General features: G+C 38.0%; 1 protein-coding gene across 1 annotated transcript in view; it reads right to left on the bottom strand.

Moving 5' to 3' along the window:
- Positions 1–21,833, bottom strand: part of EYS (eyes shut homolog) — a 966,530-nt gene that overhangs the window by 673,617 nt on the left and 271,080 nt on the right. The window contains exon 15 of the mRNA XM_075414597.1: positions 15,573–15,677. Within this exon, the coding sequence (XP_075270712.1) occupies positions 15,573–15,677 (105 nt within the window). The remainder of the gene's footprint in view (positions 1–15,572; positions 15,678–21,833) is intronic.

Genomic DNA, 21,833 nt, shown 5'->3' with positions numbered 1-21,833 from the left:
TTGGGCAGTGGGGTCGGAATAGGTGACCCACAGAGGTCCCTTCCAATCCCTACCATTCTGTGATTCTGTGATTCTGTCATATTTCTTCTTATCCTGGGTTCAGCCAGGATAGGGTTAATTTTCACTGGAATACAGGAGGGGACATAGCTGGGTGGGCTGACCCAACCTGGCCAAACCGAGAAGGGTATTCCATATCATGTGCCATCATGCTGGGTTCCGGTCCGAGAGTGCAGCTCTGTTGTGCGGTCTGTTTTATTTTGTGTATTCCCCTTATCTGCATCGTTGTTGTTACTGTTCCCTTTGCCGTTCTGTTAAACTGCCCTTATCCCAACCCACCTGTTTCTGCCTGTTTCTTTCCATTCTCCTGTGCACCCCGGCGGGGGGAGGGGCGGCCGTGTAACGCTTTTGTTGCCAGCTGCTGCCAAACTATAACACCACTTAAAAAAGAATAATGAGAAAAGAAAAATATTCTTTCAAATTTTTTTTCAGAATGCCTGTTTTGTACAAGTGTATTTCTTAGAGGACTTCCTGTTTGTTTTTTTTTTTTTTTTCCCTCACTAATACTTTACATGTAGATTACACAGGAATGTTTCTGACTGTCTAGAATTAAAAGAAAAAAACCCAATCACTTTTTTCTATTTATGTTCTTTGTTCAATTCTGATATATACAAGCATCGTGCTTTGACAAAATACAGAAGGGGTGGCTTGTGTTTTCACAGAATCACAGAGTGGTAGGGGTTGGAAGGGACCTCTGTGGGTCATCTAGTCCAACCCTCCTGCCAAAGCAGGGTCATGTACAGTAGGCTGCACAGGACCTTGTCCGGGTGGGTCTTGGATATCTCCAGAGAAGGAGACTCCACAGCCTCCCTGGGCAGCCTGTTCCAGTGCTCCGTTACCCTCAGAGGGAAGAAGTTCTTCCTCATGCTCAGACGGAACTTCCTGTGCTTCAATTTGTGCCCATTGCTCCTTGTCCTGTCACTGGGCACCACTGAAAAGAGTTTGGCCCCATCCTCCTGACACCCACCCTTCAGATATTTGTAAGCATTTATAAGGTCCCCTCTCAGCCTTCCTTTCTTCAGGCTGAACAAGCCCAGCTCCCTCAGCCTCTCCTCGTAGGAGAGATGCTCCAGTCCCCTCATCATCCTTGTAGCCCTCCGCTGGACTCTCTCCAGTAGCTCTTCATCTTTCCTGAAGTGGGGAGCCCAGAACTGGGCACAGTACTCCAGATGAGGCCTCATCAGGGCAGTATAGAGGGGAAGGAGAACCTCCCTCGACCTTCTGGCCACACTCCTCCTAATGCATCCCAGGATCCCATTAGCTTTCTTGGCAGCCAGGGCACACTGCTGGCTCATGGTCAACCTGTCATCCACCAGGACACCCAGGTCCCTCTGAGCTGCTCTCCAGCAGGTCCGCCCCAAGCCTGTACTGGTGCATGGGGTTGTTCCTCCCCAGGTGCAAGACCCTGCACTTGCCCTGGTTGAAATTCATCAGGTTCCTCTCTGCCCAACCTTCCAGACTGTTCAGGTCACGCTGAATGGCAGCACAGCCTTCGGGTGTATCTACCACACCTCCCAGTTTGGTGTTATCAGCAAACTTGCTGAGGGTACATTCTAACTCTTCATCCAGGTCTTTGATGAAGAAGTTAAACAAGGCTGGGCCAAGTACTGACTCCTGGGGGACACCACTGGTTACAGGCCTTCAACTAGACTCAGCGCCGCTGATGACAATGCTCTGAGTTCTGCCATTCATCCAGTTCTCAATCCACCTCACCGACCACTCATCCAGCCCACACTTCCTCAGCTTCCCTAGGAGGATGTTATGGGAGACAGTGTCAAAAGCCTTGCTGAAGTCGAGGTAGAAAACATCCATGGCTCTCCCTTCATCTACCCAGCCAGTCATGCCATCATAGAAAGCTATCAGATTGGTCAGAAAATGTTTTGAGAATTTTTTTTCAGCTTTAATAGTGTTCTTTAATGCTTCCTTTTAATTGAATGTATTTATAACTGCTTGCTGCCATTGCTTACTTTTAGTCATGTATCTTATGTATCCAACACTCATTCATTACTGACAGCCTTACCTTAACGTGTATCACCATGAAAAACTCTCTCTATTGTGTCTATTGTGCTAATCTATTTTTTTTCCGAAAAAGAATAGAAAGAGTTCCTAGTGGAAACTATTAAGATTTAATGAGGATAAATAGCTCGCTCAGTCCCTCAATAAAGTACACAATTAATTCAAAAGAGCACCTCCTTAAAACCAATAGTAGAGACTGATGGAGAAAATTTACATAACATTTTTTGTGTCCTCAAATCTTATATTTCTTTGATACGTCTGTACAATTTCCAAACATTTATTATTTCTTAAAAATAAATACCAGTGAATTTCAATGGAAACAAAATATATGTGATTAACTATGTTTTTATACAAAAGCAATAACAAAAATATAAAAAACAGTAATAATAATTAATATATATTTTCTAACTTCTCATAATAACACAAAATTTAACTCAGCTTAACATCTCTGAAAAAAAGATCAGTGAAGTAGTAAGCTCACAGTAAAATCAGCACAAGCAGTGGGCAGTTTTGTTATCCTCAATTGGTCACATCTCAGAGGCATTGCCTGGCTTTCAGAATTCGTGTGAGGAGATAAGAGGATAAGCTGCCCCCCATAGTGTGATCTGACACTTGATTAAATAAAGAGCTTTTCAGTGCAATATTCTGATTTTGGAGATAAACTGAAGTTCTTACAGAAATTAAGTTCAATGACTTGATTTAAAATAGGATGGTTTCTGAAGTGCAGCATAAAGTTGGGCATGCATTTCCTCAGGAGTGTAAAAGTTTATGAAAGCAAAATTCAGGAAGACAAAGAAGAAAATAAAAACAAACTTATGTTAGTCTTCTATTCACGTCATTTATGGTATTAAGCTTGGCAGATAACACACAACCAAAATTTTGGATTTGAACTATTTCTTAGAATTTGCTGATAAGCAACCTGTTGGACTGAAAGAAAGTGCATAGACATTCCCGTTCATCCATCATATATTTTCTAGTTTACCTTTTGTAATTTTCAAAGATAACATAAGATCTAAGTATGATCCTTCATTTCTTATGGGACTAGAACACCATACGATACCAGAAAATCTGGAAAAAAACCAAGATTCTTTCTAGTAACAGATAAGTAGGAAAAAAAAAGGTAGGTGGTTAACACCCATAACGCAACAGCTATAGACTTTGCTGAATGTCTGGCCAGGAAATTCTGTTAGCTGACAATGTCAAGAATTTTCTACAATATTTTTATTCCTTGCTAATGCAAATAGAGCCAAAGAAAATGAAAACTGAACAAATGTTTATTATTTTTTCAGTATATTGCAGGACCAAAAGGAGAAGATTAAATTAACAGTGAATAGTTGAAGAAGGAAATTATTTTAGAGAAGGGTAAGAAAGCATAAAGACAGAACAGAAACATTTATGAAGAATTAAATGAGGGAACGGAAATGTAAAAGGAAAATAATAAATGCTGCCCAAAAAAAGGAATGTTAATATTACTAAAAAATTATCAGTAGGACAAAGATAATTGTGTTTTTTTCCATATAAATACACTCCAGGATGGTTTGTTTTTTTAAAATCAGAGATTACCAAACAACATAGCAGTTCATAACTTCAAAATCTTTAGATCCTTGATTAGATATTTGAGTATGTTTAGATATGTATTGGACAAATCACTTATTAGTGATCTACTTTCCAGAAATAGAAAGTTTGGACTAAACAATTGTTAACCATACAAATTAAAAATACAAATTTTATGTTTATTGGACACAGTATACTAACTTTGGAAAAAGGCCATAGTTTGATTATCACTTTAACTGCTTTACTAGTAGTGTGATTTGAAGCATATTGACCAAACGTTTAGGTATTTATAGCTGTTTTCTGGAAAAGGATGTCTGAAAAGAAATGTTATTTGCTTTTCTAGTATCGGAAACAGAAGAAGATAGAGAGGAGCCAGAGGCTGCATGAGTGTGAAGGACTTAGCAGAGCAAAATGTAGACCAAAACTCAAGCTTTGGAAGTCTGTAAAATAAATGAATAAATAAATAAATAAATAGACAGAAAAAAATTATTGCAAACTATGTATAAGAGTGTTGGCGTGTGTATTTATACACCCCCATACCTCAGCCCGTGCACATGTATCCTTTTCTTTTTTTTTCGGTAAGGTGAAAGTATGAGTGTTCCTGCTTACTAACAAATGCTGCATTTCTCAACATTATGGAATCTCTAAGTGAGATGCATACATTTCTGGCTTAATTTTCCTTTAAGGAACTGTCTTGCATAGCTGTTTTGTGAAAGATTGTCCAGGGTTGCTTTGGGGAAGTATATTGAAACAAAGTGTGATAATATAAAAATACTCATAACATTGTCTCTGATAATTTCTGTCTTCTTCTGGCCACCTATGTCTGACAATGTAGAAGCAAAATGAGGAATTACTCATTATTCTTCTAGTCCCTGCATGCTTAGAGCTGACTTATGTGACAGAAGCAAAAACTTTCAAGTGCTTGCCTCTGTATGGTAACTATAAATAGGCAGATTTACACTTAACCGTGCATTCAGTTTAGGCTTTTTATTAACAGCTCAGTAACTTTGTGTTTGTTACTCGTTCTCTGAAATGGGGAACAAGGTTTCATTATCTCCAAGTTATGCTTTGAAAACAAGCTCTGAAATGGGGAGAAAGGTTTCATTATCTCCAAGATATGCTTTGAAAACAAGCTAAGAGCTGTTAAAGATATAAAGTCTGGTGGAATATAAGTGACATCTTGAAAACATACTTTTAAAATACTCATGGCCAAACAGTCAATATACACAAGTAGTTACTGTCTGCAACCTTGGAAGACTATTGGTATCATCATGAGAGTGGTAAAATACGATTTTTTTAAAAATACAAAACTGTAATTATCTACACTACTACAGATTTTATATAGTTTGCAATACTCTCTGGACAGTTCTTCACAGTAAAGGTGCTAATAAACATCTTGAGTGCTCTTTTCTGAGACATCCATCAGTGTCTTACCTTACTCCTTTCTCACCAATGACAGTACCGTAAATAAGACCAGCTATCCTCCTACATGCAATCAGTTGTTTGTGCAGCTAATCTTGCACGCTTACTCTTCCAGTTAACATTATTTAAGTTTTGTTCATGGTGGCCTTGTTCTAAACATGCATATGGCGATGGAAGGTGTCTATTTTCCACATAAAGGTGTAGATATAATGACATCTGTGCATGTCATTGATAGAAGGATCATATGTACTGAAGAATTGGATACGAGCAATCCCATTTTTAGGGTACTTACTGGAAAAACTGTGGGTTAGAAATGTGGATTTGCTATACCTCGGATTCTTCGTGTCCACAGAGATTGTATGAACATAAACAAAACTTGAGGTTTCTCAGATGCAAAATGAAATCAAAGGGCTTTCTATATCTGATTCTTTTGTTTACCTGAGTAATAAACCTTAGGGTTTTTTCTCTTGTTTGTTTGAGGTGGTCTTGTTAATTTCTTATGGTACGTGAATGTGCTTCTTCTGTCAGAAAGAGGCAGTTAAATATGGTAACAGATTCCATTAATGCATCAAACAATAAGAAAGATGTAGAGATGCAAAATACAAGAAGCAGAAAATGAAAAATTAGGCAACAGTTGGGGAGTTAAATCCTTTATAGAAGAATATAATTTGGTGAATTGTGAAATAGTTATGATGGTTTTAACAGAAGTTTAAAATAACTGTTGACATATTAACTATATTGACACAACAGGTGATTCCATTCCATTCAGTTACTGCCATTTTAGTAGTTTTAGAAATGAATAGACTCAAGCTAAAGGCTGTCATGGAGATATTTCTTCACCTGGGGAATTCGTAATGGGTTAATACAGTATTTCTCAAGACATCACTATTTTGTGTCTGCTTTTCTTAACAGTAACTCATTGTCTTATTATCCACTTTGAAATAGATAGTGTTGTTTCTATTAGAAAAATGTCAAATTTTTAAGTCATCTGTTAGGGCTGGAGGATTGAATTGACATTATGAATGAGGTGTTGATCAATAGAATTTTTTTCCTATATTTTTAGCCTCAGAAATGATGGCACCTTTTTGGAAAAAAAAAAGGAGAGGAAGCTGGCATTTTTTGCTTATTCTATTTCAGGAAAATTTCACTTGCCACTGACATGAAGCATTTTACTGATAAAAATAGCAACACAGGAAGAAAATTTGAGTTATAAAAGAAAGTAACTTAGTAAAGTTATTAAACCTAATAAGTTTGGATCCTTTCACAACAGTGAGACATTTGGACTCACAGCTATCTGACTAATATAGAAATATTATTTATTGCGGCGCGGTGGGTCGCAATAAAGACAGTTTAGGAATAGACAAAAGAAGAAACAAAAAAACCAAAAAGTAATGCAAAGGCATCACTCTCCACCTCTCACCAGCAGATCGATGCCAAATCAGTCTCAGAGCAACAGCTACTTTAGAAAAACTCTCGCCCAGATTTTATTGCTGAGCACAACGTCATATGGTATGGAATATCCCATTGGTCAGTTGGGGTCAGCTGTCCCGGCTGTGTCCTCTCCCAGCTTCTTGTTCACCCTCAGCCAACTCACTGGCAGAGCGGTATGAGGAGTGGAAAAGGCCTTGACTCGTGCAAGCACTGCTCAGCAACAGCTAAAACATAACTGTACTGTCAACACTGTTATCAGCACAAAATGCAAAACATAACCCCATACCAGCTACTATGAAGAAAATTATCTCCATCTCAACCAGCCCCAATACACAGAGCCAATTAATTCTTTGTTTGGGAGTAATACCCATTCCATAACCATATAGAATACCCATAATGGGACCTAATGCCCATTGGACTCCTATTTTTTCAGTCTTTCATTTGGAGTCTTTCTGTTCTGATGATGAGCAGGTCAGGGACTCTATAATTATATCTTTCTCAATTCCAATTAATGAATAATAATGGGTTGTTTTGCTTTGGTTTGTTTTTTTTTTCCTTAATGAAACAGTGACAAAGAAAAAGCAATAAGATACTGAAGGTAGACAATTTTTTTCACGTTTTCAAGATCCAGACCTGCTGGATGGTATGGGTGATGTTTTGTGCAGATAGAACGGGTTACATACTTGCTTTCCAGATTCTGTCCTAGGTCCCCAAATGGAGCAGTTTTTGCTTAGCCTTGTTATTGCCTTCCCTCTATTATTCTCTTAGACTGAGGCTAGGACTGATCAGCATTTTTCCATTGTATTACCATACTTAATTTTGTCTGATTTTTTTGCTGATACATACACAGATTTCTAGTAACCACTCTCCTGTAGCAATGTCTATATTTTGTGAGGATATAGTGATTTATTCAATATGTCATTTCATACATCTTAGAAAGCTAAACTAAATGGCACCCTTTCCTGTACCAGGCTTAAATAGCATGATGTAAATGTTACTCGAGAGGAGAGAGGAAGGACTTTCTTGGCTGCCAAGAAAGCCAATGGGATCCTGGGGTGCATCAAGAAGAGTGTGGCCAGCAGGACAAGGGAGGTTCTCCTTCCCCTCTACACTGCCCTGGTGAGGCCTCATCTGGAGTACTGTGTCCAGTTCTGGGCTCCCCAGTTCAAGAAGGATGAAGAGCTACTGGAGAGAGTCCAGCGGAGGGCTACAAGGATGGTGAGTGGACTGGAGCATCTCCACTACGAGGAGAGGTTGAGGGAACTGGGCTTGTTCAGCCTGAAGAAGAGAAGGCTGCGAGGGGACCTTATAAATGCCTACAAATATCTGAAGGGTGGGTGTCAGGAGGATGGGGCCAAGCTCTTTTCAGTGGTGCCCAGTGACAGGACAAGGGGCAATGGGCACAAACTGAGGCACAGGAAGTTCCGTCTGAACATGAGGAGGAACTTCTTCTCTCTGAGGGTGACGGAGCACTGGAACAGGCTGCCCAGGGAGGTTGTGGATTCTCCTTCTCTGGAGATATTCAAGACCCGCCTGGACAAGGTCCTGTGCAGCCTGCTGTAGGTGACCCTGCTTCGGCGGGGGGGTTGGACTAGATGACCCACAGAGGTCCCTTCCAACCCCTACTATTCTGTGATTCTGTGATTCTGTGACAGGTTAACCATTACACTGCAGAGCCAGAAAGGAAAGAATGGCCTAGGAAGAACTTTTTTTCTACTTCCTTATTTTGAAAATACTTTAGAATACTTCCAATTTTTTATCTTTATGAAAGAGGGCTCTCATAACTTGTGCCAGTTTTAGAATTGTCACCTTTTTCTTCTAGGCCTTTTGTGATGAAAATATTACATATAATGTAACAAGCAATTGAAGTCTTTAACAAACATTGTAAGGGATTCAGTGAATAAGTGAAACAATCAATCAGACCTTCTATGGTAGCAAATGGCTGGACAGTGTCAGAAAGTTCACTGTTAGAAAAATAGCGAATTATACGAAGATTCTCAAAATCATAGAAGAATTACCAGAGTTACTAAAAACGTATTTGACCTTTCACAAATATTACGGAAAAAGTAATGCTAGTGTATGGATCAGCTATAAATGTAAGGAGAAACTCCTGGGAAGGACCCCTCGTGAAGTTCCCTTCACTCATTGCTTCCAAGTACCTCTTTTGCAAGAGTCAGGTTTGTGGCAGCTCCCAGAATAGTCTGAACTCCCAGAAAAGAGAGGATTTGAACTCACAGAAAACAAAAAAAGATTCCTGCCCCTAGCCAACCCCCGTTCAGAAACTTAGCATGACATCTACGGTATGGAATATTTCCATTGGCCAGTTTGGGCTATCTGCCTGGCTGTGCTCCCTCCCAGCTCCTGCACACCCGCTTATTAGCTGAACATGGGAAAGTGAAAAAAAGTCCTTGATTTCTTAGCAACAACTAAACCCATCAGTGTTTTCAACATTCCTCTGGTACTAAATCCACAACACAGCAGTTACTGGGAGGAAAAGTAACTCTATCCCAGCTGAAACCAGGACACCTCTGCTTCTCAAACAGCTCTGACTATCAGTGACCTCGGTCCTTTTCCTGGACAAAGAGTCAGCACTGATAGCTCATGAATGTGACTGCCCACGGAAGTTTCAGTATAAAGTCTTTGCAAAAGAACTAACATCATGTGAATGTATTAACCTTTATTTCTTTGAAATACTGAGTTCACTAGCAACTGCCTTTAAGCAGTTCTGTACTCTTTTGCTATATGCATACTCATAGCATCTTCTGTAAGTAGTAGACTGCTGAACAGAATTTCTACAGCTGATTAGATGGACTTTTTTAGAATGAATGCTATCCTGGCATACGTTAGGATGTTAGAGGTATAAGAAAAATATATGACTCCCAAATTGTAGAAATCTATTGTAACGTGGAACATGAAATTGATAATAGGAATTTTAAACTATGCATCAGGAAAATCTTTTTGGTAAGCTGAGTAACATTTTCACATTAAAAAAATGTTAGGCCCTCTTACCAGGCAACTTTGAAATCAAAGCAAAAATATAATCATTACAGTTTCTATGTTAGGAGTAATTGTGCAGAAACAGCGTGAAGGACTGAATGATTTCCTAAATTTTCCCATCTGTAATCTTGATGTTTCACTTCATTTTTTGAGTCACAACATGCAACACTTTTCCTAAAGCTTCGTCCTGCAATAAAAACTTTCATATATAAGCTTCTACTTTGTAATAAGGTTTGCCAGAAAGGTTTGAAAGAAAGTACAGTCTTATTTCATGCTACAGTAAACTTTAATAACTGCAAACCTCCCAAAAAGGAAGAATTTGATTTACAATTTTTCTGTGTGTGAATTTACTCTTAATCAGAAGTACTGGTCCTTTGATTCAATGTATTAAGCTGAACAAAAATTGATTCTAGGTTGAATCCATCAACCCAAGCATCTCAACCAACAGGATTTTCTGCTTCAAAATCAGTCTACTTTAGCGATCATGCTAATCATGCACTAATCCCACTGAAAAAATATTTTTTTGTGTGTATTCAGTTAGGTATAGCAGGGATAATACATCACCAAGGCATGAACAGGGATGGAAAAGAAACTGTGTAGTAGATACAAGGTTTTGTAAAAGACAAAAACATGAGAACATCCTGTAAGAACCTAAGAAAAAAATATCTGTGTCGTCATTGCAATGGTGTATCTAAGCCAGAACTGAGAGCAGCAAAAAGAGAGACTATTTAGGCAGATCATATTAGCCCAGCCACTTCCAGCAGTCTGTTCCCTTTGAAATCTCAGAGGATGAAGTCTACTAAAGAAGTCAGAGGATCTTTTAGTATGCACTTACTGCCTTTTTGGTTGTGAATTTGTCTAAACCCTTATCAGAACTTCTAATCAAAATTGTCTATCTGCATCACATTCTGTGGTTACAAATTTAGAAATGTGATGTCATCTGTTAAAAGTTCTTTTATGTGTTTTAGTCCAAAATCCCACTAGGTTCTTCAAGAGCCTTCTTGCTTCTTGTGAATAGGCTTCAGTGAACAACAGTTCTGCTTTCAGCTTAGCCCCTGCATTTGTGGTTTTCTTTCTAAGCTTCCTGTCTTTCCCTTTTGCTTTTCTTCTGGAAATTTAAAGGGTCCTTGCTTTTTCATAATGCTGTTGCTCTATTCCTTTGATCACTTTTGTTGGCTTTCTGAATACATTCCACAACTCCAACATCTTCTAGATTAATATTGCCTTACATATCACATTATCTGGGGAAGAATTATGAACTCTTAGTGACTCCTCACTTCTTCCTCAATCTGTGCTTCTCTACTTCACCATTTGAAGGCAAGGTTTCCATCTGACAGACTACTGTTGTAATCAACCTTTTACTACACCACTATAGTGCTTGTTTTTAATTTTGTTTTTTTTCCTTGTTAAAATCCAGTCTAGATTTTAGTGGAAGGCAAAATCAACACATGGGGAAAAAATGATATTTGAGAAATTTTTAAATATTCGTACAAATTGTTGCTTTGGAACAACATAGCATATAAACAACCACTTTTATTTTTTTCAGCTACAAAGTTGACACCCTAAATGAAGATTGTGGAAAACTTCTAGATATGGCTGAAATGCTTGCAGTCTTAAGGGCTGTGTCTATAGGAACAGGTAGTTCGTAAATTATACATAAAAGTATAGCCAGACCTGACTATTTCATGATAGAAGGCTACTAGATTGGTTAGGCATGATTCATCTGTGGTAAATCCATGGTATCTGTTTCCAGTCACCTTCCTGTCCTTCATGTTCTTGCACACAGCTTCAGGAGCTTTTGTTTTATAACCTTCCCAGGGACTGAGGTTAGTCTGACTTGCCTGTAGTTATCTGAATCCTCTTCTTTAAGATGGAGTTGCCTTTGCCTTTCTCCAGTCATCAGAAGCCTTCCCTAATCACTATGACTATTCAAAGATAATAGACAGCAGTCTCACAATAATGCCAGCAACACCCGTGGATGCATATCGTCAGGTCTCACATATGTATTTGCTCAAGTCTTTCCTAATTATTTTCCACTGCCATGCATAATGCTTCACTCCCCCAGACTCTGCCTCTAGGCAGAGCAATCTGGGAGTTGCCAGAGGGTGAACTTGTCAGATATAAACAGAAGTAGGGAAGCCATTAATAACCTCTCTCTTTTCCATACCCCTTGCCACTGTAACAATAACATCATTCATCAATGAGCCTATGTTTTCCCCATCCTTTTGCTACACGTGCTCAGCTTCCTGCACATTGGAATGGACCATTACTGTGTTCGAGAAGGTTGTCCTGGGCTCCTTTGCTCTCCAAGGGTGGGGATCTTGTCAAGAAGATTCTTCAAACAAAATGAGCCCTCCTTAAATTCTGGGCTGTGATTCTGATGCTTGTCTCTTCTCACAAGATTTTCAGCTGTCACTGGGGCCAGGGCTGCTTTACGTCCCTCATCAGTTTTTCCTTGTTAGTGAGCAACAAATACAGCAGAACTTCCCCCATATCATCTGGTTGATCACCTGCATAAATTCTTTTTCTGAACATTCAGATATCTACTGTGTTGCTTTTGCCTAGCCCTATTAAACCACCAGCCAATACTGCCATCATTGAAGTTGCATGTGAGTATGAGGGCCTGCGATGATAAGACTTCTTCAAGATGTTTAAAAAAGGCTTAATTTACTTCCTTTTCTTGATCAGGTGGTCTGTGACAGATGCCCACTACATTACCTGTGTGGCTTTGTCCACTAATCCTTACCCATCATTCACTAGTCCATCATTCACTCCAAAGCAAAATTCAGTATATCTGAGGCTCTCCTTTGTATAGAGTGAAACCCCTGCTTCTGACCTTCTCCGTTTGTCTTTCCTAAAGACTCAGTGTCCTTCCACTGCAGCACTCTATTTATGTTGGCTATCCCACTGTGTTTATCTAATCACCCTGAGATCATTGCTGTGCAACTGCACACATGCTTCTAATTCCTCATGTTTGTATCACATACTGCATGCATTTGTGTGCAAGTACTGAAGATGGACCCCCTCAGTCATGCTGCTTTCACAGGTGTGAGAGCCTCTCGCCACTATTCTGTCCCCTAGACGCTTTCTCATTGCTCCTAGTGCCTTCACTTCTCTTCATGTTATGGCAGTCCTCCTGTGGTATATCTAGTTCAAGGCTCTCTCATTAAGGCAGTAAGTTTGTTGCCGAAGTGGTCTTATTCTACTTCATCAACTGGGCCATGTCTCTCACCAGTAGTTACTGTTCTTCAGAGAGGGTACTAAAAGCTAAAGATCTGTCTTCAATACCATCCAGACAGTCAAACTTTCACCTGCATGTCATGCCCAAACCTACCTAAGCCTTTGACTTTCATAGAAAACAATGATGAAAACACCACATGCTCCCCCTCGGATCTTCTTTACTTTTCCTGTGCTCTGTAGTCACTCTTTGAATTGTTCCAGGTCTCTCTTGGCAGTACTGTTGGTTCCCATTTGGATGGACAATCAGAGGTAGCGGTCTGAGGGAGAGATTAACATCAGCAGTCTCTCCAAAGGATCTGAGATCCAAGCCCACAGTAAGTAGCAAATCTTCCAAGAAGTGAAGACAGGTAGGTAGATGGGTTCCTCCATCCACTGTCGAAGGAAATCTCTGCTGACTATTACCCACCATTTGTGGTTGGTAAAGGCAGTTGGTTCAGGTTCCACTGGCTTCAATGCTTTCTCTGACAGATGTGCTTTGTACTCGCCTATTCTCAGTGCACTTGTGCCTGTTGACTAAATGCGGGTGTGCAGCCCAATATCTATAAGGCAATATAATGCTTCAGGAGAATTGCCTGCATCAAGTCTTCTTTTGCCTGGGGTATTCACTTCAGTTGATGCTGGAGGCTGTTCTATAGCACATTACCACCATCATTGCATAGATCTTCGTCTTGCACATAGTGTCAAGGACAATCTTGCAACAACTGCCAGGCCTCTATTTTCTGCTCTTCTGGAACCGTGCTTCTACTTATCAGATTTATATCTACTCCCCAAGCTTCAGGTGAGTAGTTGCTCGACACTCCCTGACTAGCAGTCAGGTGAAGATGGTGTGTATAGACACTAAAAAGTAAACAACTTACAGAAGCAAACCCCTCCAGAAGCTGTTTCTCACCCAGTGTAGCAGCCTGCCAGAAGATATTGCTCAAAAAGGAAGACCGGAGAATATACTTGCTTCAGTTCATTAGAGAAGCCTGGAAACTGCAGTAACAACTGGTAGGTCTGTGTTAGCTATTCTGTTTTCTGTGCTCGTAGTCCTTATGATACACAATGATAATATATAATTTGTCTTCTGTTTATAAATCCCCATGGTTTTTTCTGTCAAATCCAGTACATGCATGTGTAACCTCTTACCTTCCTGGACTAAATATCATCTAAATAATTAATTTTCATCCTGTAGTTTGTGTATATGTAAATTCGTCACAAAAACTGTATCTAACAAAGATTCAAAAGTATTAATGGAAAGTGTATATAGTCTGAGAATTCATATGTGTACTTCTTAAAACACTTTAATAACAATAATAATTTCAGGCATATGATCTCACTTTTTCAGTCCAGCAAAGCAGGCAGATGTTTTCATACTCATTGCTGTGTTCGTGATTGCACAAAGCAAAATACTTTTTAACAAAATGATGTGCGACATTTAGTTTATACACTATGGAAAGAGTAAGAAAATATAGTCATAGGCTTTGCAATTGAAAAAGTAAAACTAACCTATTACATCAACGTAGAAGAATCCAGTCTTAAAAGATTAGCCACAGTAATTCATAATAATAGCAATAAAAAAGACAAAACTTAGATATTCTGCATCCCAACAGTCTATCGGGAGACTCTCAACCTTAAAAGAGGTTGTATGTACCTGTATAATACACAAATGCGTACACTTCTATATATACTAATACCCGTATGTATGTATATATTCAAGTTATTTTTAAGTATATATGCCATGATTTAGTGGCAGTGCTGGCTGTGAGTGGTATTTCTGTGTTTCACACACAAACTATTTACACATTAGACTTTAAATAGCTTGTATACATTTTAAAATCTCTTACATAAAAACATACATAATTCTTATAGGGACATAATAATTTTAACCACTTCTTTTTCGTATCCATTATAAGCAAATATTTCTGTCCAAATATAAGGTTGATCCTTTTACTATTATATTGCTAACTTGACATGATGGAACAAGGTTTAATGCAAAGTAAGTGACCTAAGAGTATGAAAAAAATGCAACTGAAAAAGTACTAATGTATAATGTTTTAATTGCTACTTCCCAATCAGATGATGTCTAATTGACCCACAATAAAGATAGCAGGGAAAAAAAACAGCAGTTACTTATACTATATAAGTATCATATATCCAATTTAGCTACTTATGTTGAAAGTTATTATGTTGCGATGTACAGAAGCTAGCCTGCAGCACCAATTTAACTCTACAGAAAAAAATATCACACTGAAGCATAGAGATTCATATATTTGTAAAATAATGTATATTTGATAAAAATTATATTTGCCATATGAAGACAGAAAAGTTGGTCTAATATTATTGATGATTTCAGTTACTAATAGCATTTCCTATCACTGCAAACAACCCTTGTGACAACTACTGTATAAATTTTCCTCATTTTTTTCTTCAATTTATAAGCATAAATTTAAAAAATAACCTTTGCTAGTCAAAAAGAAGGAAGAAAAATAATTCTAAATTCATAGAAGGAAGGAAATTAACTTTTGCAAAGATTTAGAAATTCAGAATTCCTCAAATATTCTGAGGTGAATAACATTGACAGTGTTGGTTGATCTCTAAGACTCTTCATTCATCAGTTTTCAAGGCAGGACTTCTGGTACACAAGCAATGTTTTGTAAACAAACTGTGCTGACGCTGGCTGCATAGCAATTGTAGAGTATGCTTAAAGAGTACCTGCTCAGCCTTTCTCTGTTTTCAAGCAAAATAAATGACTATTTAGTTGTGTGCTTATGAAAAACAGTATTTCTTTCTTGAATACCACAGAACATTTCTCACCTAAATATCACGTGATTTCCAGAGAACATTTCTCACCTAAATATCACCTGACTTCTTACCTGGCAAACAGCTACAGTAAAATTCACCAATCAAATCATGGCAATGGCCTCCATTTTTACAGGGCTTGAAGGAACATTCATCAATATCAGTGGAACAGTTTTTGTCTGAAAGAAAAGAAAAGGAAACATTAAAACTATAAATCATACTGGATTTGGGAAAGCAGAAAAGCTACTTCATGGTACAAGGGACAACTGCATAATTTAGCTTTTCCAGGTTGGAAACACTGTTTTATTTCTGCTTGACAGCTTTAAAAACAGAGGTATTCATAGATCACAGCTTATAGTTAACAAATTAAATACTTTAAAGGAATAAGTATGAGCTACATTTGCAAATATGTTCTTTGTGTATTCTAGCATCACATCTCAACACTATAATTACTAGAATTATATGCCACAATTTCAAAACTATTTTAGAGATTTAATAACCTCAGTAACAATAATAAGAAAAATATTTCTCAAGTTTGCTTCCATGTTTAGATGAATACAGCCGCTTCTCAGATCCCAGCAGAAAACTACTAATTCACTCAGTTGTTTCTTAATTTTTCCTCTTTTAAAGAGATTTACTTGAGCTGAAACTCAAATTATTTTTGTTCTTTCAGATTTAAATTATAGGAGAACACACAGAAGACATATAGAGGAGAATATGTGGAAAACAATATGATAGGTGGCTTATGAAAAGAATTAACTCATCAGGCATACCAAAGAAAATCCACAGTCTCTCATCTTTCTATTGTGCACTACATTAATTTAGAGCAATTTCTAGCCTTGCATAAATTATACTGGGATGTTTCTGATCCAAATTTGATTCAAAATCAAGAGACATCTGTGCAGATTAAGAGCTCCTGTGCATAATGGAAGCTACTCCAGTGAGAGAGAAGGAAAACTGTGGCTGTCACTGATGTGAGCAAGCAGAATGTTTGATGATAATTTATCCAGAAAGTGATGGAAAATAACATTTTGGAAAGGAATCATCATTCAAAAATACAAAGATTTTTGGATGTACTATTGGCAATTTTTTCATACAATAGTGGAAAAGGCAATGACAAACACATTTTCTGGGATTTGATTTGAGGTAAAAGGGAAGAGAAATTCTGAATGTGAAGAGAAGTATGTGAACAACTTGAATGAGATCAGTCAACGTCTATGGGAAGGGGGAGGAGAAGGGGGTGAACAACGTAAAACCAAAGGAATTCAGAAAAATTGCAACGAATGCAGAAAATTTCTGATGTGAAACCTGATAAGAGGATGAACTAAAATAAAAACTTAATTACGAAAGTTACTGCTTTCTTTAAGTACACCAGGACAAACTATCCTTTTTTTGGGAAAAAGATACTGGGTATTAGGAGACCAACTTGGCACTTCCTGTTTTTCGAAGGATGAAAAGTCCTGACTAAATAAAATAGTTCAGGTTACTAAAGATAACCTAAAAAGTACAGCATAAATATACAGGCATGAAATCAGACCAGAGAAGACACTGAATCAGATGTAACTATCATGGGATGGTCAGGGTAACGAGAAATCATGCTGTAAGTACTTCAGCAATAATGGTGAAGGAAAGGTATGGTTTGCCATTCAGTGGAGAAGGATGGCTACTGATAATGGTAATCATGCACAATTGTTCAATGCTTCTTTTGCTTCAATCATCAGTAAAAAGGTCACCTGCAAGCAGATAGTTATCATAATTGATACCTATGGTTAAAGGGCAAAACTTCAGTGCTGAATAGAGAAGGCGGGCTGGAGAGCTGTCAGATAACTTAGATGTTCAGGTAGGCTGGTCTGATGAGCTTCACCCTTGGGTACTTCAAGAGCTGGCTGATAAAAACTCAGTAGTTTTCATGGTGAACATGTGGAAGATATGTAATGTACCTGAAGACTCAATAAAGTCAGCCTTTAAAAAGGGGTAAAAGACAGAGCCATGGAACTACAGATCCATTTGTGTAATTTCAGTTCCTGGAGGAAATACGAGGAAAAGTTACTAAACTGATTATTTGTAAGAACCTAGGAAAAGTTACTAAATTGATTATTTGTAAGAACCTATAAATTTATAAAATAACATATTAAAAATGAGCCTTATGTAAGTAAACCAATTCCCTTCTACACCAGAGTTACAGGCCTTGTGAATAAAATAAAAAAAAAAAAAAAAAAAAATTGCATGTTTTGTTTTTTGACTGCAGTAATGTTTCTACTGTTATCTCATGTGAAATACTAATAATTGGACTGGATATGAACTACAAGAGAGTATTATCAGATAAGTAAAAATTGTTGGAAAGCCGTATTCATACATTAGTTATCAGTGGTTTTACTACCAAAACGGATGAATGAATTGCATAGATTTTGGAACAGGTCTACTACCAATCTAGTTCCACTCATTTTTTTCAACAACAGTCTGGATGGCGGACGACAGAGTAAGCTTAGTGATGGCAACACAAAAAAGGTACATTGGAGGACAGGATTAGAAGTCTTAATAAATTAATAATAAGTTTTGACAAATTGGAGATGGATTTTGAAATAACAAATGTCATCCAATCAGAATAAGTGGAGGACATCAAGATACAGCAAATCACAAGTAGGAACAAAACCTAGAAATTTGTTCCAAATCAAAGAGCGTATCTCAAAAGAAACACAGACGGTTAGAAGCATAAAGCAATCCTTCCACTCTCATGTAGCTGCACTAAAGCTGCATTTGGGGTGCTTTGCTCTGTGCAGTAACCTGCATTCAAGAAACATGGACCAAATTAAGACAGTTCAGAAGACCATGACAAGAATGACAAAGAACTTGAAAGCACGACTTCTTAGGAAAAACAAAGTAAGCCTGAATAAGGAAGATTTGAATAGAAATGTGATGACAGTCATAAAATAAGAAAAAGCTTTTGCAAATGTCTTTAGTTCTCCATGTTCATATCAGACAGAGTAAGAAGTAATGCATTTAAACTGCAGTGGAAGTCAGATTAGAAGTTAAGGAGCTCCTTCTAATGGTTAGTACAATAACATATGGGAAAGATGGGCTGAGGAAAATAAGGAATGGCATTGGACTTCTTTAAGGTAAGATAAACATATCAGGAATGATGCAGTATAGTATATGTTTTCTGCTGGGATGAGGATGGAATAGATCTTTGATGTTTTATTCTGATGTTATGATTATATAACTTACAGGGCACACATACTATTTATAACACAGAAGGTCCAAAGGCTTTTACATTTGTCTAGTGATTTGTATTGTCTGGAAATTTGCTATGCCTCATGGTAGGGTAAAGCAGGTCAAGTATTCCAAATCTGTGTTCATGTAAAGAAGGACCAAGAGTCATACATATCAAAAAGTCTAGGAAACTTCAAATAGGATAGGAAAAGTCTTAAGTTACTTTGTGTGTGATAACAGACCTCCCACTTTGGAACCTAATGCTTCTATCCAAATCTGCATCTCCACTCTGTCTCTCCATTAAAACACATTTCTATATTAGTCAGATAGCAGTGAGTCCAGGCATGCAGTAGCCAAAGAAACAGAGCACACTCAGGGTGTAGTAAAAATATTAACACTAGAAGACAGAAAGAAACAGATTCTTCATGCACATCATAAATGTACATGATTGATTAAAAATACAGAGGGATAAATGGAAAGTCCTACTCTTACAAAAAGAGCAGTACAGCTTTTGGCACATTCAGCCTATATTCACCCCTAAAATCTTTCTCGTGAGAAAATCATAATGAGACAAATGAACCACTTCATACCTCCCTGAGCCTCTTTTTCTGTAGGTAAATGTGAAAACCCTTGTTGTGTTATTTCAACACTAACTTTTAGACGAACTCTGCATTTTCACTCTCACTTCCTTTCCTGTATGTCCCTGCTACAGGAAAGCAGGCATATACACTAACTGAAATCTTGGGATATCTTGTGTTTAGTTAAACTGTACATTTTTTCAATGTACTGCAGGTCACTTCTGGTCACTTGCAGCTGCCAGATACAAGCAAAGAAAAAGATATGTAGGTTATAGCTACTGAACTGTATATGAGGAGACAACAAAACTGAGCTGAATAGGACTGCTGAAGACCTCAGAATATGAGCACTATTGCAGTGCTGTGACAAAAAAAAAAAAATAGAAGTAGTTCTCAGACGTACTTAAAAAACCAAGAAAGACTATTGATGTGTAAAATACCTCTTCATAAAACATTGACTACAATGTTCCATATTTTAAAAGACGTGGGAAGGATGCAGGAAAAGTTACACAATTTATTCAGCAACTGAAGAAAGCATGCTGTTGGCAAAGGCTTAAAGAGCTCCATCTGTTTCATTTAGAACAAACAAAACCAAGATGTGTCTTGATTACAGTGTAGAAGTGCCTCTACAAAGAGAAAATACTTGGGTAGGAAGAAGCTTTTTCATTTTGTGCAGAAAAGGTAACGAGATTCAATAGCTCGAAGTTGAAGACAAAATTTAACTAAAATATTTAGTATAAACTTCTAAATCTGATGGTGATTGCTACTAGGAAAAAAAAAAGCCAGTGAAATTCTGGCTTCTCCTCATGCATTCAGATTGGGATTGAATGTTTTTGGATTCAATGTGAGCTTTAATCAAAACTAAGTAATTACGTTTAGTACAAGGTGGTTAATGGGCAACATTAACTGCCTCTGGTATATAGACCTATCGTAGAGCATACAACCAGCAATCTACGGGTTGTTAGAAGACTTCCAGAATAAATTCACTCATCGTGTAGCCTTCTGTGGGTCTTTTCTGGGAAAACATTGGGACAATTCTGCAAGCCAAATATATTTCTGAGGCAACATTAGCCCACCCTAAGGCAGCTGGGCCCTGTGGCTTCATGGTCATCATGTGGAATAAGTGCATCCTGTCCGTGGAGGTTCTGGAAATTCTTAGGAAAAGTGGCTGTCAGGTGCTTCTCTGTTGTTATCAGAGCAAATACTTTATGCAATTCTGTTTCTTGCCTAACACCAAAAGTGCCAAGGAAAATAAATCTTTTTATACAAGTTGTATAGACAGCTGTAAAAGCATCCCTCTGCATTTAACATTTCTCCCGTCCTGCCTCAAGACTCCTCAGATCTGGGCAAGCACTAGTCTCTGATCAACCTACTGCTTAAGTGAAGAGAGTCAAGCTGTGAGTTGATGTCCCCATTACCACCACTGCGACCCTGTAGCCCAGTACATATGGCATTGCCATTGCTAACATCAGGTCACATGTTTGGTGTCAAGCTAATGCCAGAGACCTCAGGACTTGTCTAGTGGCCAGGTGGATCTTGCCTCATTTGTTCTAGTTTTATTTAATTTTTTACAATTGCATCATGCTATGTTTATTGTTAATAGATGTAGACAGGAATAACAAGTAGCTACACTGTACAAAATGAACTAAATATGACCCCAGAGCAAGGCTGCAGTGTGAAGGAGTACAGGGGAGAGAGCAGAGGCCTTGAAGGTGTCTTTGTAGGATGGTACTGGAGACTCCAAAGCTGTTAACAGGTCACCTGCAGCCAGTTACTGGTAGCAAAGCAAACACAGGAGCTGGGCAAACAAAGAAAAGAACAAATGCCTAACATATGTAAAATGCCTCAAATATAGCAAAATCAGCAGTTGTAGGGAGTTGCAGAACAGAGAAAGGGGTAAAAAAAAAAAAGAAAAAAAAAAAGAAAAAATCTAAACAAAGTAAAAGGCCAAAGAGTGAAGCAGAGAAAAAGTCAGCTGTGTTACTGAAGATGGCACCAAATACGGCTATTACTGTGTGGTCATACCTAAAGTGATAGTGTCATACCTTTCACAGTGCGGCTCTGTCAAAGAAGAGGGTGCCCAAAGGTAAATTGTTTCACTTGTTAAAAACACATCCCAATATATACTGGGAAATATCATTTAGTCTCACAGCCTCTGGTACAATGCTATTTGGTATTGCAAAGGCAGTGTTGAACAACAGACTTTGTCCAGGATCAATGATTTGGTGGCTTTTTTACAAAAGAGGAACTGTCCACCATAAAAAAAACCTAGAGAAAACCATTCATACGCAAGATGCCCCTTCCAATTCTCAAATTTATTAACAGAATATCTGGGAGAGATGGAAAATGTGCACTGGGGAAGTTGACTGGAAGCAGATTTTCTTATGTCAGAGTTCTTTCACTGGTTGTTCATGTCATAACAGAAAATTTAGTCCTAAGAAGTTAATTGAGATAGTTATAATAAAAATCTTGAAGGAGTAGGAAATTCTGTCGTGATCTCCATATGTTGTTTTTACAGATGCACTGAGATGTAAAAAGTAAAAATCATGC

This window comes from Opisthocomus hoazin, chromosome 2, assembly GCF_030867145.1.
Source record: "Opisthocomus hoazin isolate bOpiHoa1 chromosome 2, bOpiHoa1.hap1, whole genome shotgun sequence".
In the NCBI taxonomy this organism is placed as follows: domain Eukaryota; kingdom Metazoa; phylum Chordata; class Aves; order Opisthocomiformes; family Opisthocomidae; genus Opisthocomus; species Opisthocomus hoazin.
This window is presented reverse-complemented; position numbering and strand designations above follow the sequence as displayed.